The following is a 19604-nucleotide window of genomic DNA, read 5'->3' on the forward strand; positions in this document are numbered from 1 at the left end:
TTAATTTATCTTATACTAGAATGACAATCGGCAAGACAATTGAAATTGTCTTGCTGAAAGTCATTTCAGTAATAATGCTTGGTTATTTTTAAATCAGTTTAATTTTATAACTGGCAAGACAATCGGTATGACTATTGATTGTCATGCCAGTAATAAAATTAATATCAGATATATTATGTTTTATTTTGTACTGGTATGACAATCGGTATGACTATCAGATTGTCATACCAGTTATATATTGTTATTTGTTTTGTTTTTTGTTTTTTCTTCAAAATTGTCTTGTATGACTATCGGTATGACAATCGGTAAGACTATCACGAATTATCATACCAATTGTCTATTTAGTGTTTCTTTGTCTTGTTAAAATCATTCACTTCAGTTTTTTCAAAAAATCCAACAATCTTTCTCTCTTATTTCTCTCTCTCTCTCTCTATTCGAACAGATCTAAACCTCCATTGTCTTCACTGCTCGAGTTTTTTACTCAGCATACTAAAACTTCACTCCTGTGATATATACCTACACGTATATACTTACAGAAGTGCTGCCCATTTTTGTTTTCTTTCTTTTCCTTTACTTCAATTCGATTTTTCCCCAAAATCAATTTTTTATTTTATTTGTATTTTTAATTTTAATTTCTGTTTTGTGTCTTTTGGCTTTTCAAATCTGCGTTTGTGAGTTAAGAATTTTAACGAGATACATTTCTGTCTAAATTTTTCGATTATAATTAATTTAATTCGAATTATTAAATTAATTTAATTAATTCGAATTTTCTTAATATTATTCTTAAAATTCTGAAAGTGTGTGTCTTATTATTATTGTAAATGGCTCTCAATTTCCAAATTGTCGCGCATAATCAGGTTGGTTATTTTAATCTAGAAAAATGTGATGTGGAAAAATTTAAGCCATGGATTAGATTTTTAAATGACCATTCGATTGTTAGCTCTGCTATTAAATCAAATGTGATTTTAAACGTCGATCTACTTAGACTGATTTGCACAACCTCTACTGTGGCCGATGATTCAAAATCTTTTTCATTCACCGTGGCAAACACACAGTATGTGGTTGATAAAACAGTCGTCAATCAAGCTTTAAATTTTTCTATGGACAATTTCTGTAATTTGCCCTTTGAAAATGATATCACAAACTTTTTCCATGCTATTCACTATCAGGGGGTGATCAATTTAACCAAACTTTCAAAATCCAATTTGGTATCTGAATGGGACATTTTCTTCGATACACTTTCTAAAGTGTTTGCCAACTGCACTAAATCCAACTTTCACAACATCACTTCCACTCTGCAGTATATTGGTCTTGCGGTTGTTTTCAATCAAAGGATCAATTTTGGCAAACTACTTTTTCTCATTCTCTTGAGATGTCTCACTACTGCTTTACGTGATCATTCTACAAATCGTAGGGTCTCGTGTTACTATGCTCGTTTTCTCATGCTTATAGCAGATCATCTTCTCACACCTGAGCACAAAGCCCTTTTTGCTAACTCAGCAGTAACCGAACCCCCTCCTGTAAGCAAAAAGATTTACACCCGCCAAGACACAACCTTCAAATTCATGCAAGTTCCAGTACTTGTATCTGCTTTCATAACCACTTATATTCCCTTACCTATATTTAATATTCCCGATCATGAACAGCAAGCTCAACCTCCAGTGGTTCAAGCCACCCAGGCTCCTCCAACATCAGATGCTCTTCCATTACAGGTAGTAATTCCTCACTCTCACTCCATTCCTACTTCTGTTGAAAGACCCCCAGTGGTTGATAGGGCTGACCATGAAGTTGTAGAACCACAGCTTCAATCCCAGGTCATAGAGCCAAACACAGAGTCACAACCTATCTCAACCTCTCCCCCACTGTCTAAAATGTTACCCAGAAGGTTAATAGGAAGTAGTGTATTGTTGAATGTGAGTGAACCCTCAGCTCTGCCTCCTCCCAAGAAAAGAAGAACATATACTGAGGCATCTGAAAGCCCATCCTTGTCCTCCCAACAGGACATGGACTTTGAAATGGCCAATGAACAGTTACTAGAGACATTCTCTCAACAGGATGAATCTATTGAAATTCGCCATAGGGCCATGGCATCCTGTACAGAGTCAAGCAAAATTCCATTACTCACAATGGAACCATACATACCAGTAGATGATACTCAGGACACGGAGCGAGGAGTGCACATAGAGTCTGTTACAGTGCCTGCCATAGTTACGGCAGAAGAGCAGTCACGTGCTTCTGAGGGAAAATCTGACTCTCAGCCACCTTTAATAGAGTCATTTTCTCCCCTCCCAGATCCAACACCTCTGGCTCCCTCACGGGATTCTCCACTCGCAGATTTATCTGGAGAAAGTGGAGGGCAACTCGGTCAATCTATCCCTGAAGCAATTCAGACATCTATTTCACATGAAATGATAGGTTTGACTGAGGATCGGGACTCGCGAATTCCCATTGCACCACCACTGACCTCTCTTGAAGAGGCTAGGGTGATTTTAATTGCAGGTACAAAAGAACAGCAACAGGAAGACTCCTCACGAGCAATTATATTGAGAGAAACACAAGCACGTGAGGTGAGTGAACCAAACACGAGTGAAATTCAGGTGAGAGCACACACAGACACAGACACTGAAAACCTGTTAGCTCAAATTGCTGCTTTAAAATAAGAACTTGTTAAAAGGCAATCTGAAGCTAAATCATTCAAAGCACAAGTGGTTGAACGGTCTTCTTCTTCCACCTCTGTCAATAATCAGCCGGCACTCATAAGGAATGACATCTCAGATCTCAAGACCACTGTCATACCAAAGCTCAATTCCATTCAGGAAACTCCAACTTTATCAGCTGATGACATTTCTAACTTCTGCTCTCTCCATACAAGAATGACTTCTCTTGAAGACCTGGTTGAAATGAATCATGCACTGGACTCCTCCAGATTTCTAAAGATAGAAACGGGCATGGAACATCTTAATGAAGGAATGAAACACTTGTATTTCATGATCAAGAATTCTCACTGCCCTAATGAAGAACAAAGAACTTACTTTGAAGGGCCGTCTGGTGGAGGCTCAGGCTCTGGAGGTGATGGAGGTCATGGAGGTTCTAAAGGAAAGTCAGTAGAGGATCCCTCAACTAAGGGGGAGAAGAAAGGGAGTAGTGGAAAGGGAAAAGAAAAAGATACCTCTGCTGGAGACAAAGGAAAGGCTGATGATGTCTACTACAGTGGAGAACAGGATGACTTTAATATTTTTGACATTCCCACTGAACCAGTCTTGGAAGATAAAGATAGTGTATTTGAAGCTGAAGAGGTAAGTGATTTTGGAGAATGGGAAGAGGAAGCTACAGTGGATCCTATCTTTGAGAAAGAGTTTCAGCAGCAGCAGTCAGAGATGAAAAGAAAAGAAGTTGAACTCAAAAAGGTCTCCCAGATCATTGATATGAGGAAAGACATACAAAGAACAGAAACTCTTCAAAAGCAACGTCTTCATGACATTAAGGCTCAAGAAAGGAGAAGAGATGTCAGACTGAAGATTGGTGAAAAATGGGATGAAGCTAGGAGAGTACTTGATATGCCTCAGCTGAGCACTAACAATAATAGGCAGTTCCTACATCTTCTTAACAAGCTGGAAATCTCAAATCCTAACAATGACATGTACATGAATGCTATCAAGAATAAAGTCTCAAGGATCACAGCTGCTTTTGACAGATCCCTAAATTAGATGAGCATTTTTGTATATTGTCAGAGTGAAGGATCTTTCAAGGTGTCACTTCATCTGTTTGAGAATCATTCTTTGTCAGAGATTTGGGTTCTTCTCAACAAAGTAAAAAGAAGCTTAGAATTGAATGAAGTTCTTCGAGAAAGGCTTAAAGAGTTTGCCAGCAAGGCTAGTCCTCAAGTGGTCAACAATACTCATCAGGTGAGATTCTTTAAGTCTGATTGTCTTCAAATTTGTCAGCTAGATGTACAATCTCTTAAAGACTACTCAGCTAAGCATCTGGTCTGGATGGAACATCATTTAAGAACTGCTGGATACTCATCCATGTTGAAGACTCAAGCTGCTGATTTGATTCAAGCTTATTGTGAAAAGAATATTAAAAGGTACAATCAGTTCAAGAATAAGCTAAAGTCAGTTGGAGTTCAACCAGTCAGACCAGCAAGCTTCACTTCAGAAAAGGATCGTGTCTTTGACAAGGAGTTGCTTCAAGATTTAGAAGAAGGTGAAGTCAGAAGAGAAGACAACTGAAGTCAATTAGCTCAAAACTCAATGTAATATGATTAGAGCTTTATGAATCAAGATAGACTAATGTAGTTATATGTTCAGGCTAGAGGAACATCTATCTTGTATTCACTTGTAAATTTCTTTTGGAATCTGGAAAATGTTAAATATAATCCAGAACTTTTCTGCTATTTACTTTGCATTACTGTTTATATCTTTTTCTTATTTGTTAGTTGAGTTATCCTCTAGGTATTTGTTGTTATTGTCTAACAAGCAAATAGGGGGAGATTGAAAGGCATATGTCATAGCCTATTTGTTTATTCGAGGATTTAACTCAACTCAAATAAGAATGTAATAAGTAAATAGTGGATCTATCGTCAGAGAGATCTCACAGAGTAACGTCTGTCAAAGGGTTAAGAAACATTATTCATCTACAGACTTGAAGACTTAATTCACTGGAAGAAGCTCAAGAAATTGATCAAGCCTCAGTGATATAAATCAAGATTGTGGATTTAATCAAGTGACAGAGATCTCGTCAAGGTATCAATTAATTACAAGGATTTAATCTGAAGAAAATCAAGAGTATCAAGGTCAAGGCTTGAAGAAACGTCACGGAAGTTAGTCACTCATGAACCAGACAGTACATCGAGTGTCAACATTGAAGTGGTGGAATTGATTCATAATTGACAGTAATTTTCAGAAGATTTTCAGAAGAATGGTTGATGCTCAAGATTAGTACTATTAATTAATTAAGTCAAATAATTTAATTAAGAAAATAAATTATATCTGCAAAGATTAATTTATTGATTAATTGAATTAATTGATTAATTAATTCAGAATTAATATTAAGGATTTTCAGAATTGTTATTAGATTAAAATCTCTTAATAATTCAGTAAGACAATATGATTTGAACTACTATGACAATCGGTATGACAATTGATAGTCATACCGAAAGTCTTGCTAGTTCATTCTGATTGTCTTGCTAGCTATTGGGATTGTCTTGCTAGTTCAAAAGGATAGTCTCACCGAAAGTCCTACCAGTTCAAATGGATTGTCATGCCAGTTCATTTGATTGTCTTGCCGAAAGTCTTGCTGATTCAACTGGATTGTTTTGTTTACTAAAGCAACAGAAAGCAGAAAACATTCATTTATTCAATCAAACAGAACACACAAGTCAAGAACACAGCAGAAACAAAAGCAAATTATTTCATTTTTCATCTGCTTTATTCAAGATCAAAATTCTAGATTGTAAAGTTAAATCCAAATCACTAGAATTATTTATCTTGTTCTTGTATAACAATCTAGCGGATTAAAATCCCTAGAACTTAATCTCAAATCGCATATAGCATTTGATCTTTTCATTGCAAAAATAGAAAAAGTTCATGTCTAATTTATTCTAGATTTGTAATAATTGATTTGAGATTAATCCCTTGTAACTGATAACGTTGTTGTAACACCTTTCAAGTTTAATAAAAGTTTTATTTAACTTGAATTTTGTTTCACCTTTTTATTCCGCATTTTATTCGATTAAACGGTATTGTTTGCATTCAACCCCCCCTTCTACAAACAAATTGGGACCTAACAGTCTGTCATATTAAATTTGAAGTAACTCGATCACAAGGAATTGCTAGAAAAAGTAATGACCTGAGGATTGCAGAGATATTGTATTATATTTAATGTTTGCAGTTGCAAGATTTACTGATTTTTCAGAATTACGTGAACTGTGGAGCATATTTAAAGAGAGATTTTGGAAGTCAATTGAATTATATATGCCAGTAAAGAGGTGATTGTCCATGTTCAAGTGTATATAACATGCTTCATACGATAAAATATCAAATTTTTAAATCTTTTTATAGTAATTGAATATCCCTTGAAAAATAAGATGTTAATATATGCAGTTAGGATTCCAATTATCTTCTTTCATCTTAATGCAGTTGTGGATAATTTATGAGGCAAAGTTTCAATTCTAATCACAGATGGGACACATCTTTGTCTCTACATCAGCACAATCGCCATTAGCAACAAAAACATTAGGAGCCCGCTTACCAAAAAATTGAAATCTTGCATAATTTATTATTTCATATATTCAACGAGGACTCGGTAGGGGGGGTTGTTTCTTTGCAAGATTGTTCTCATTAGGAGCCGGCCTCTCCCTTCAAACTTTTGGTTTTGTCTTTATGCCAAATGAATTAGTGTGCAACATCTCCTCGCGAGCTCTACTGTTGCACATGACTTGATAAAAGTGAATCATGGTGAAGTACTAAAGCCTGTAATATATGCGGCTTTCAGCTCATCCAAGTTCCAATACCTAATTTGGATGATATATCTCATTTGTAAACAAGATTAAAGTTTAGAGACTAAACATCGTACATAACTCACCATGAATCGATCACATTATTCGTTGTATAAGTTCCTTTGTTTTAACCATATTGAATCTTTAGTTCCGGTCAAGGATTCTTTTAACATTACATTTTTTTCCAATTGCTTTCCTGATCTCATCCTCTTCCAATATATTTTATGATTCCCTTTGTATTCATAACATTGATAATAGAGTTCCAGACAACTTAACCATGATTTTTATATAAGTTATTTTAATATACCAAATCACTTATAAAAAAATGTTAGATATAATTATGTACCTCAATAACCTGTTCTTTCTCCATATCCAACCAGAATATTTGATTATTTTTCTGATCCGTGCTTCTAATTTTGTACTTAACTGTGATATTCATGTCAAGCTTACCAATGGGCTTGCTTGATGGCAACTATTTATACCTTACGGCCTATAAATCCAAGAAGGATATGTTAACCTCACAAAGAAGTGATTTTTGGAATGAGCTTGAATTACTTATGAAAGGAGTGTATTGCCAGTGTGGAAGGAGCTCAGCCTGGCTAAGCCTAACATAGGTTAAGCCGTTAAGAATATGAAAATGAAAGGAAAAAAGAGAATAGATATAGTCAGGACAAAATTAATCTTGCATAACAAAGTTTCAACCTCTGGGCACTAGGCACTGCAGTGCAGAACATGGAGAATAAAACTGGATCATGGTGGATTATTTTTTAGCTATGTTATAAAAATTATTGTTGTATTTGTTATGTAATTTGTTGTTGTCCCCGTGCTTTTATCCATACATTTTCTAAGTTTAGTTTTATTTTATCATTACAATAGTTTCAGAAATTTTCAATTTAATATCTGGGCTCCATTCTAAGTTTGAAAAATTACAAAGTCTGTAATTTTATATATAGATTTGTTAAAGTTTCAATTAATACTAATAAAATTTTAAAGTAGTTTTGATGAAAAAATTTGAAAAGCACATGTATGTATTCAGTAATATTAAAAATATAACATTGAACAAGAGAGATACATTTTCGGTTATTATAAAATGATTAAATTATTAATTGTAATTACATATTTTTTTCAAAGTTTACATTTAAAATGAAATTTTTGACCACTTTCTATAATTAATGTGTTATTAACAAAATAATCACAAACTACATCTTTTTTGAAGTAAACCAAGTAATGAAATCTTTTAATCATTTTATTGAAGTATTTATCAGTATAAATATGAAGTGTTCACTGTGATTTTTTTTTAAAATTCGTGCACAAAAATAAATTTAAATGGGAAATGTGACCGAGGCAGTGTGCACAATCTTGCAAGGGTGTCAGGAAGGCCTCATCCATTCTATAGTCGTTGCGGGAGATGTTTTGTTCAACATGTAGGTTACTTTGAGAAATTGGGTTATCAGTTTTTGTCACATGCATCTTTAACTATTGAAAACATTTACAAAGTAATTGTGCCAGGAAGCTTTTCTGTTGTTCCTCCTTGAGGGATAACAACCAGCAATATGTGGTAAATATAAGGTTGAAAGCCATTGTTATTGATCCCAGAATCTTAACTTTTTTCCCTAGGTGGGTCGAATACATATGACATCAGGAGCAGCCGGATGCATTCTGTAGATAGACCCTTTCATATATGTAGTCCCGGTCACATGATTAAAATTCATCATATGCACTTCACCAGATTGTTTTCCTTTAATATGATATTCATATCAAGCTTATCAATGAGCTTAAATTATTTATGAAAGCGGTGCATTTCCGAGGTAAATATTCTTTCAGAACAGAGACTGTTGTGCAGCGCAATGCAGAGGAGAACAAAGCCGGAACATTGTGATTTTTAGCAATGTAAAAAAAATTACTTATGCAATAATAGCAAATGTTCTATTTTTTTGTCCTAATATTGTTTTTCACAAGTATTTTTGAGCTTAGTTAGTATTTAGGGTGATTTAAAATTTGAACTGCCATGTAAACTTGAAAAAATAAATTTAGTTTATATGAATACTTTTTATATTGAAAAAATCAAATTAAATAGTATCATAGTATATAAATAATAAATTTAGTTTATATGACTACTTTTTATTGTATTTAACTAATAAAAATATTAAATTCATTCAAATTATGTATAAAACAATATTGGATAGATAAAAGTGCAATATTAAATTATGAAAAGTTTGGATAAATTATGTAACCTTATGTAATATTGATTTTGAGGTCAATTATCTTTTGATATTAAAATATCAAATATTGACTGAATTAATGAAAATCTCCAAAAATTTAAAAAAGAGATAGTGTGATATTTATATGATATTTTTATGCATTTCAAAATATATGCATACACGGTTTATATTTTCAAAAAATCATATTTATCTGCATTTCAAAATCATTGTTATATATTATATAATTTTAAATTTTTTACAACAAACTATGTCGAGGAAAAAAATATTTTAATTTTATAATATATTTTTCAATAATTAATTATATAATAATTAAAATAGGAGGTGTTAAGGTGGATATCAGTAATATTAAAATGAATTTTTTATAGAAAAATTCCGTTAGAAAATAATTTTAATGTACTAATGTTTGCTTTTGTAAATTGTATACATCAAGTATAAGTTGTCAATTAACATATTTTAAAATAACTTATATAGAGTATTTATATTTTTTTTCAAAGTTTAAAGTGTGAGGTGTCGCCTAACGTGATGGGGGGTAATATTGAACTAAATTTTATATCAAAATTTAGTTGTTATTTTGAATATTTTAATTTTATTATCTTTTTTTTTAAGAATTCATTTTATAATGTTTAAAATTGAAAGTGTCACTTTAAGGTGACTATAAGTAATATTAAAACGTTGAAAAATCAAAATTTGTGTCGACGGGTATTGCAACCATCCTTATATTACTTATATGTCATCTATGTCGTTTTCAAACCTGATTAGCATTTGATAACGTCATATTTTTTGTTAGAGCTCTCATCTCCCTTTATAATCTAACTAAAGTAGGTTATAAGGGTAATATCTAAAACAAGTGCATTACTGCATCTGTTTATGTAAATATTTGGTTATTGTTGCAATTTCGTCAATATTATTTTGTGTATGATGTTCCATGCACGGGTAATCTTAGATTTATATGAAAAGTTTAAACATGATATCGGTTTTAAGCATGTTGAAGGGGATTTTGACTCACAACAAGAAAGTGGTAATCAAAACAACTTGATAATCATCACACACTGCTCAAACATAGGGGAGTAAAAAAATGTGGTATCACTGATACACATACTACATTATTTTTTTATTACTTATTCTTCTATTTCTTTTTATTTTGACATTATTAGTGGCAAGTTTAAATACAACATATCTTATAAATATTCCAGAATTTAATTTTTTTAAGGGGAACTAATGTATATGCTTTCTATCCGGGTGATTATGCTATCGATGTGCGCATTTTTATACCTATATCACTTTCATCACCCTCAAATACAAGTTACATTTCTTACCGTGTTAGTCACAATATTCATGAAACAAGTTTTCTGGGCTCTCAACCTATACTCAAACATCAAAAGAAGGTAATAGAGGTACACATTTTTTATTTTGTCAAATATACATTGAAGTTTCATAGTAATTTATTAAGCTTCTCCTCTTCTTGCATACAGATATGGACGACCATCAACATTTGTCCGCTCTGGATGTTACTCAAGTAGCTTGGACATTGAAGGTTCGAGCGAACAATCCCATTTCTCACATCTATTAGAGCATACTGTACATATTAACATCCTGATTCTAATTTTGATGCTGAGAAATCCTGATTTCTTATGCAACAAGATATGAATCAAACAAGATATGAATCAGGGTTTGTCAGTATCAGGATTAGAATGAGGATGTTATTACAATCTTAACTCTCAATTATATTCTCCATGATTACAATTCACATAGAATATTATGACAAATTCAGCATTAGGATTAGAATCAGGATGTGAATATGAATAGTATATTGTTTCATATCTATGTTTTTAGTTAACTTTTTTAATAACATTTGCAGAACACACATATGCTTGCAATCTTGCCATTAGCTATTTGGAATCAATTTGTGATTTCCATGACATCTATTGTTCAAGAGACTTCCAACAAATCTTTTAGAAAACTGGAGAATCATTTTGCAAATTATAAAGCATTGATATGGATAAAAAAATATTTTAATTGTATAATGTTTAAACGACGAGGCGTCGCAATAATATTAAAATACTTTTGAATAAAAAATTTCCTTTAGCAGAATAATGACTTTTGTTTTAATGCACTAATTTATATGTTTTGTATATGTATTCAGGTAAAATATTATGGTTTTCAATTCAACAGTTTTAAAATAACTTATATTAGTATTTATATCTTTTAATTTTCAAAATTTTAAACTACGAGGGGTCGCCGTAAGGCGACGCCGAGTAATATTGCACTATTTTTTTATATTTAAGTTATATATATAGTAATACAGTTAGAGAATAATTTTCAAAAATTGATTTTAAATTCACATGTGTAACCAATATATGTAGAAATGTAACATTATAGTTTTCAATTCAACTGTTTTAAAATAACTTATATTGAGTACTTTCGTTTTTTAATTTTCCAAATTTTAAACTACGAGGTGTCGTCGTAAGACGATGCCGAGTAATATATAACTAATTTTTTTATATTTAAGTTATATATATAGAAATACAGTTAGAGAGTAATTGACACAAATTAATTTCAAATTCATATGTTTAAGCAATATATATAGAAATGTAACATTGTAGTTTTCAATTCAACGGTTTTAAAATAACTCATATTAAGTATTTACATTTTTTTTAATTTTCCAAATTTTAAACTGCGACCCGTAAGGCGACGCCGAGTAATATTGAACTAATTTTTTATATTTGAAATTTATATACAGAAATACAGTTAGAGGAGTAATTGACAAAAAATGATTTCGAGTTCACATGTTTAAGCAATATATGTAGAAAAACATATATGCGAAAATTAACTTTAATAGATTTTTTTAATCTCAATATATAAATATAATCCACTGTCAACTTTCATTATTGAAGTAGACACCATTCTATAATGCTATACAAAATTGAAATATCTGATTAGTAATGTTTAGACAGTAATAAAAATCAACCAAGTTTTTCTATATGCCAAATCTATTCACATGCTGTGTACCAATCTAATGCAAAGTTTAAGCAGGAACAAGATTGATAAAAATATTCTCATACTTTAAAGAATCCTCATGGTGTACTATTTATGTTATGTAATATTTACTAGATTTTTTTAAAAAGTATTTAATTAAAAAAAATATTTACTCAGTTTTGTTGTACAAATTATTAAAATATTGACTACTAAAAACGTAAAAGAGAAATGTTAAAATATGAGTTAAAAGACTTTTAATTGGTTAAAATGTGAGAGAAATAAAACTAAATTAAAATACTGAGATTTAACGTTAAACTATAATATCAATTTTATATTTCAAAATAAACGGAACCTAAATGACTGTAATAAATAAATTAAATAAAACTAGAAGATAACCGTTAATGTTATAAAAATTACAAATTTCGAGAAAAAAATTCAAAATTGAAGAAATATGGAGCGCGTAACGCGGACAAAAAATTCCTAGTTTTAATTAAAGAACATATCTAATACCTATTTATTTGGATGGGTTTATGAGACGGATCTAAGAACTATTAAAATCGTCCGTGTATGTGCGTCGTATATTTTAGAAGATTGAAGTCTATTTTCTTATATCGTTCTACATGTCTATTTATTTAAAAACTTCTTCACTTATACCGTCTACGAGTCTATCAATTTTAAAACTGATATGAGAAATTTTAATTATTATAAAAAGTTATTAACCCATTTTGACATGTGCAATTATAAAAATCCATTCTAAAAAAATATGTGTCTAACTCTTTTTTGGTTTTATAAAATCTAAAAATTAATACTTCAATTAGGTAACTTACCTATTTACTTTAAACTTTTTTTAATGGCCATTCCAATTAAGAAAAAAATAACTATTCTGGTTAAAATCGGTGTTGTAAAAATCTCTGATTCAACCGATTAGTTCCCGATTAATTCCCTACAAAGCATCCGACTGATTCAATTTTTGAAATCTAATTAATTCTTACGAATTTTTCTTTATTGGAGTATATATAATTATTTATTAAAATTAAAATATTATATTAATTTAAATATGAATAAGTATAAAAATTATGATATAATAAATATATATTTGTTAATAAATTACTAATATAATCATAATAATATACTAAATATAATATAATATTATATTATATCCGATTTTTACTCCAATTAATCCCTCATTTTTAACTAATGCTAAATCGGTAACTCGACCGATCGTTCCGGACTTCCAATCTTTACAACACTGGTTAAAATACATCTCTAAGACTTATTTATTCTTTAAAAACCCTAACTACTTAAGTAGGTTTATGTTTTAACTTATTTTAACCGTCCTTATTAGTTTAGAAAATTATTTACTTGTTTTAACATATCTAATTATTATAAATATAGAATTTACCAAAAATACTAACTTTTCTAACTTTTTTTGCAATTTTACTATCTTCTATTTTTTTTTGCAAAAATACGGAATCAATCAAAATCAACCATATGCAACTAGTTGAATAAAGTTTTTTTTGGTTGATTTGAGGTTGCATCTAGTTGCAGAAACTCGTCAAAAGTTACATGCAGTTGATTCTAGTTGCCAAAAAACCGTATTTTTGCAATTTATTTTGAAAAATACTATTTTTGCAAATTAAAAAGTGTTTTTGCACTTTTTTTTAAAAATGACAGCATTCTTGAAAAATATTTTTAGACTTGGATATTTTTCAAAAAAGCCCTAAATACTCATTTTAATAAAAAAATATCTACAAACTATAGTTTCAATTTGTTAGATTAAGGTCCTAGATTACTCGAAAATTATTTTATGGATTGAAAAGTGAATCACAAGCCTATATTTTTGCGACAATAATTTATTTTTCGTGCACATAATAAACTGTAAAATTGTTGGAGGTGGTAGAGAATCGAACTCAATTCTCCCGCAAAACTGAGTTATGATATCATGTTAAGAAACAAATTAAAAATATCTTTTCAATAAATTAAGAGAGAAATATTAGATTTGCATTGAGTCAAACTTAGGTCATCGATATCATGTTAAAAATATTAATTACTCGAGACCATGACATGGTGTTATATTAATATTATAAACAATCAAATATTATACACCCTTCGTCACATATTACATTTCCCAATTGATTTTTTATATTATTTATGATAAACGATTGACTACTAATTTATGTTTAATCTATAAGTTCAAAAATCTTATTTGATTCATATTTGTAGAATCTTCAATAAAATGAAATTTTTATATTTAATATTAATATAAAATTAAAAATATTAACAATTAAAAGTATGTACTGAGCAATGTGTTCAACACAAATACAAAATATTTTTAGTGACGGAGAATATATAAATGAGTTATAAACTAGTATAATATACAAGTTGATATTAGATTATGTCATGGTTCGTTTCAATTTTGTTTCTCTTTCGTATATTACACCTATTTCCAAAAAATAATAAAACTTTCACATTCATAAAATAGTCGGTTATTTTTCTGAAATCAGTGTAAGTTACGAGGACAATTATATTATTTATTTTTATAAAATATTCCCTCTATTTTTTACTATATAATGTTAGATTTTTTGACACACATATTTAGGAGGGTTGACCACATAGTTAGAATTATTATTTTTAAGAATTTTTTTTTGAATAAAAAAATGAGATTAGAACTTTTATTAACAAAAAGAAATTTTTAAAAAATATTATTTTAACTATATGATCAAACCTCTTAAACATGTGTGTCAAAAAATTAAATATCATATATTAAAAAATAGAGAAAATAAATAGTTAATGGAAACCATTTTATTAAAACACGAAAATAAAAGATGGGACTTTTTTTAGAATCCCAAATTTTATGCACTTTTTTAAAAATTAGTGTAGAATAACAACTAGCCATTTAGTGTACATATATAAATCACTTACACCAACATTTAGTAAAATTATTACTACAGAAGTTAAAATATTTTATTGTTGATCACTTTTATTTGATTACACCAAAAAAAAATTTCAAATAACTTTCGACCAATGGAGATATTTTCTTCCAAAAGGGAAATTTAAATCCAGCGGTACATGCAATATCATATATTACCGCCAGAAGGCAGGAACATTTTAAGGTAAAAGATTTTGAACAAGAACGGTAGCATTGTACACTGTTCATGCTCAGCTTCACACTAATTGTAGATACTAATTGTACACTGTTCATATGTTAAGCACAGGATACTAATTGTTTTCAGAATCAAGAGCTTAACTAGCTAGCAAGCTCCACTTCATCATCATCGTCAACATCGTGTTCTAATCAATAAAACTGCGCATCTTCACACAGATATGGAAAGGACATCAATTCTTGTAATCTCTGCCAAATCCTTGTGGTATCCACACCGACTCTGCACACTTTTACCTGCAAAAACCATCATTGGAAAAAAAATTAACAAGCTATAATTAAGTTATTTAAATAAATAAAGATTTTTGTTAAACAATCAGTCGCTCTGAAATGTCAAGGTGTTAGAGTAAGGCTCAACTTGATCTTTATATTTTACTATTCTAACAGTCTTAGTGTTCAAATCTGTGAGTGTGTGTGTGTGTGTGTGTGAACAGATTTTAATCATCAACCTGAGCATGGAGTGTGTGGAAAACTCTGTCCCCAACCCGAGAAATATTGGTGCTGATTACATCTGTTCCTTCTTCGTGAAGAACTCTTATTACGTCGCATAGCCTGAAGTTCTTATCTAAGCCACTGACAACAACTACTTCTATGTTACTTGAACCCAATTCTCTTAATTCAACCACCGGAACTCTGAAGGATGCAGATACAGGGATAGGCATGGAAGTGCTGTTACCGCCAATAATATCGATGTTCATTAGATCTAGAAATTCCTTCTTCGCCTTCAGTTCACCGATTCTCTCTTTTAGTTCCTTAATGTAAGCTGCTGTTTGGTCCAGCTGAGCTTGTTGTGATAACGAATCCTGCACCATAATTAACAGGAGTTATTTTATTAATTTGTTCTTTCTCAGTAGTATTATTCGACAACATTCTAATAGCCAGATACTTTACGTACTATTAGCATATAATGCTATTTGTGAATTGTGGCTTTTGCATGGCAACAAGGTGAAATAAATTTCATATGGCAGGGCCAAACTTTATCACTTGGGAAATTGGGCACGTGGACTGGAAATAAAGGTGCAGTTTCCCCCGCAAAGGACCATTGTTGACAACATTACAGACTGAAAGTGAGATGCCAGCTCAAAACCACACTGCGTACACTGCCCCTTAATTTGTTGTTTGAAACGTCAATGTGCAGAAAAAATATCTGGGCTTTTTTAGAAGACTTTTCAGTTTTTTATGCGAGTTCTTAATGGATTGATTACATTTTTAAATATTAATTGACATCAATATTGCCTTCTGAGTTCTCCGTTTATACATGCAAAAGCACGGTACTCCCTCTGGTCCGTTATATAGGCCTTTACACAAAGATTAAAAATCTTCAAACTTTTATTGCTATCGTTATCCAGCTAATTGTGTTATAATCAATTTTTACATAAAAAGTTGTAGTGCATAAAAGTTAGACGTCTGGTATACCAAATCTTAACAGCTAATGACCTATTCTACTATTCTACTTGATTATACCATAAAGATTTGGAAATTATATGGCATTTAAAGGAATGAGAAAGTAATTAAGAACATCAGTTGTGCATCGCATTATAATAACCGAATACGGGGATAATTGATATACCAGGATATATCAAGTTCAAGTAGAAGATTTATTGATATAAAATCCTGATGTAAAGAGCAGAGATTAAAGGAAAGAGTGAATGTACCCTAGAGGGATTGAAGTGGTGAGGAGGGACAAGAGAAGTGAGGCGAAGACAGAGTCCTTTCATGTGTATTCTTCGATTCCTCTCCACCGTCTTTCGATCTAGTTTATTTCCTGAACCTGGCGATGATGCTGCACTCATGTTCATCATTTGTCGCATCATTTCCTTGTTATTTATATAACCATACAAAGTGTGTTGAGTATCTAATAGTCTGGAACTGTTGATGTGCTACTTTATATAGAGTTAGTTAGTATAACTACACAGTGTGTGATAATTAGAAAGTGTTATGAACCTTCTCAGCTGCGTGGGTCTCACCTCTCAAGTGGTCCATGTAAGCTTGATGAATCATTTCTCTTTCACAACAGATCAAGTACCTTCCAAATCTTTTCTCTTTAGTCTTTACTACATAGACATTGTCACGTGAAGACTACCAGTTTTCACAATTAGGTCAATTTCAAATCAACTCATTTATTTGGTCGAAACTGGATTTCATTTAAAATTCTGGATTTAATATTGTTTGAAAATTTGGATTTGTATTTTATTTAAAATCGAGAACATTCAAATATTAGTATAAACATATAAATTTAAATTTATAACTCAAATCCTGTCATTTAAAATTACTCATTTAAAATGAAAAGTAAATTTTCAAACGCTCTCCTACATCATTTCTTATTGTAAGTTTTATTTCAACCACAAAAATATTTAAAGATATCATATTATTTTTAGAAATGGGTTTCAAATTTCACACGAGAATGTTGTTGAATAATCTAATATATTGTTGAAGCCTTTCTTTACTATTTTAAATTTTTGAAATGATCGAATATTTATCATAATTAAGTTGAGGGAGTGGGGCAATGGTGTACACGGTCCGGGTTAAACCGACCAACTCGATCCAAACAGACACTATTTCATCTGATCCAAACTGAAATTTTTTAAACCGAATATAATTGGATTGAAAAACGATGAACCCGATTTAAATGGGTTGGATATGGGTTTCGATTTTTTTTAACCGAACCTACCCAACCCGATTAGAAAATATATATACATTAATATGTTACCTTAGCTGTCTATCCTGGTGATGGCTAAATTTCGAAGGTTACACTAACACCGAGACTTTCTGCTATTATTATATGCCCCTTTAAGTAATGAACATGGTTAACAGGTTAAGCATAGTTAACCGTACAATCCAGTTCAATTAAAGTCCCACCTACAATGGAACAGTTTAGTATCTTTATATATATATATATACATATTCGTGACTGCTCCTTTTATTCTATTGATTTTTGATACTTTTAGGGTTTTGACAACTAAGTGAGTCAAGAGCACTGAAGTGATAGATGATAAAATTGATTTACAAATCTCATAAAAAAATAATGTGAAAAGCTAGTCCTTACAATTTTGTCCTCCAGACTATATAGTACCATAACATAAAAGATTCTATCTTGCTAAGACAAAATTATCCTCCTGCATAAATGACTCACTACATGACATGTATCACACATAACAATGTTCTGTGACTTATTGAAATAAAGCAGAAACTTGCGAGAGTAGACACATGATCTCATTACTCCCCCTCAAGCTGGGAGGGGAGCTTTGCTGCAGCTCCAAGCTTGGCAAGAAGATAATAATGTTGCTTTGTTGACAGAGCTTTAGTAAATATGTCAGCCACCTGAGCATGGGTTGGAACATGTCTTGGAACGATAACACCAGAGTTGACTTTATCACGAATGTAGTGGCAATCTACTTCCACATGTTTAGTTCGTTCGTGAAGGACCGGATTAGCTGCCATGGCGAGTGCAGCCTGATTGTCACAGTAGAGCAGAGCAGGAGGCAAGTTTTTAAGTCCCATATCCTGAAGAAGAGCAGATAGCCATGTTATTTCGCATGAGGCAAGGGCCATAGAGCGATATTCAGCTTCTGCAGTCGAACGAGCAACCACAGATTGTTTCTTGGTCTTCCAAGAAATGGGCGAACAACCAAGTAAAACACAGAAGCCAGTAGTGGAACATCTGGATATTGGACATGTGGCCCAATCGCTATCACAGAATCCTGTAAGTGTAGCAGCAGATGAGGAAGCCATAAGGATACCCTGTCCAGGGTTTGAGTTTATATATCTTAGAAGCTTAATTGCAGCATCCATATGGTCACAGGTAGGATGTTGCATGAATTGTGTCAATATATGCACAGAGAACGTAATATCAGGACGCGTAATCGTGAGGTATATGAGCTTACCAAGTAACCTCTGATAAGGATGAGGATCGTGAAGAAATATACCACTATCAGCCTTAAGTCTGAGATGAATATCCATTGGAAGCTTGAGGGAAGTAACTGAGGATAGACCAAACTCTTCAATTAAATCTGTATCATATTTCTTTTGAGATATAAAAAATTCAGCAGTTGAGCGAGTGATATCCAAACCTAGAAAGTAACTCACATCCCCCAGGTCTTTCATCTTAAAAGTGGTTGACAACATCAGTTTTAGACGGTTGATTTTTTGTAAGTTGTTTCCAGAAAGAAGCAAATCATCAACGTAGACGAGAACCAGAGTTATGGAGGTGTCCTTTGTCAGAGTAAACAGACTATAATCAGCTAGTGACTGCACAAAGTTCAGAGTTTTTAGAGTAGTTGAGAGTTTGTCAAACCAATTTCTTGGGGCTTGACGAAGACCATACAAAGACTTCTTGAGTTTACACACCAAGTGTAAGGTTTATGCAGGTAGCTCCCCCTGGTTGAGAGCGATTCTGCTACCAATTCCACTATAACCTTGAGGGAGTTTCATGTAAACAGTCTCATGAAGCTCTCCATGCAGAAATGCGTTCATTACATCCATTTGCTGCACATATATATCTTGTAATGCTGCTACTGCAAGCAAGGCTCTGACCGTGGTCATTTTAGCAACAGGAGCGAAGGTATGTTGATAGTCAACCCCATAAGTCTGTTTGCATCCCAAAATAACAAGTCTGGATTTGTAACGTTCAACAGCCCCTTCTGGTGTGAATTTAGTTTTATACAACCACTTGCACCCAATTGCCTTTTTATCTGGTGGCAATGTAGTTATATTCCACGTATCATTAGCTTCAAGTGCAGCCAGTTCA

The 19604-nt window shown here is 31.8% G+C and overlaps 1 protein-coding gene across 1 annotated transcript; it reads right to left on the minus strand.

The window, feature by feature from the left end:
- Positions 1–14651: 14651 nt before the first annotated feature.
- Positions 14652–16723, minus strand: LOC141723689 (transcription factor bHLH162-like). Its single transcript, XM_074525550.1, has 3 exons — positions 16513–16723; positions 15307–15660; positions 14652–15094 (listed from the first exon to the last, which is right to left on the minus strand). The coding sequence occupies exons 1-3, from the start codon at positions 16669–16671 to the stop codon at positions 14993–14995; spliced, it is 615 nt and encodes a 204-aa protein (XP_074381651.1). The 5' UTR covers positions 16672–16723; the 3' UTR covers positions 14652–14992.
- Between the last annotated feature and the right edge of the window lie 2881 nt (positions 16724–19604).

The sequence above is a fragment of the Apium graveolens genome, chromosome 5 (assembly GCF_009905375.1).
Source record: "Apium graveolens cultivar Ventura chromosome 5, ASM990537v1, whole genome shotgun sequence".
Classification (NCBI taxonomy): domain Eukaryota; kingdom Viridiplantae; phylum Streptophyta; class Magnoliopsida; order Apiales; family Apiaceae; genus Apium; species Apium graveolens.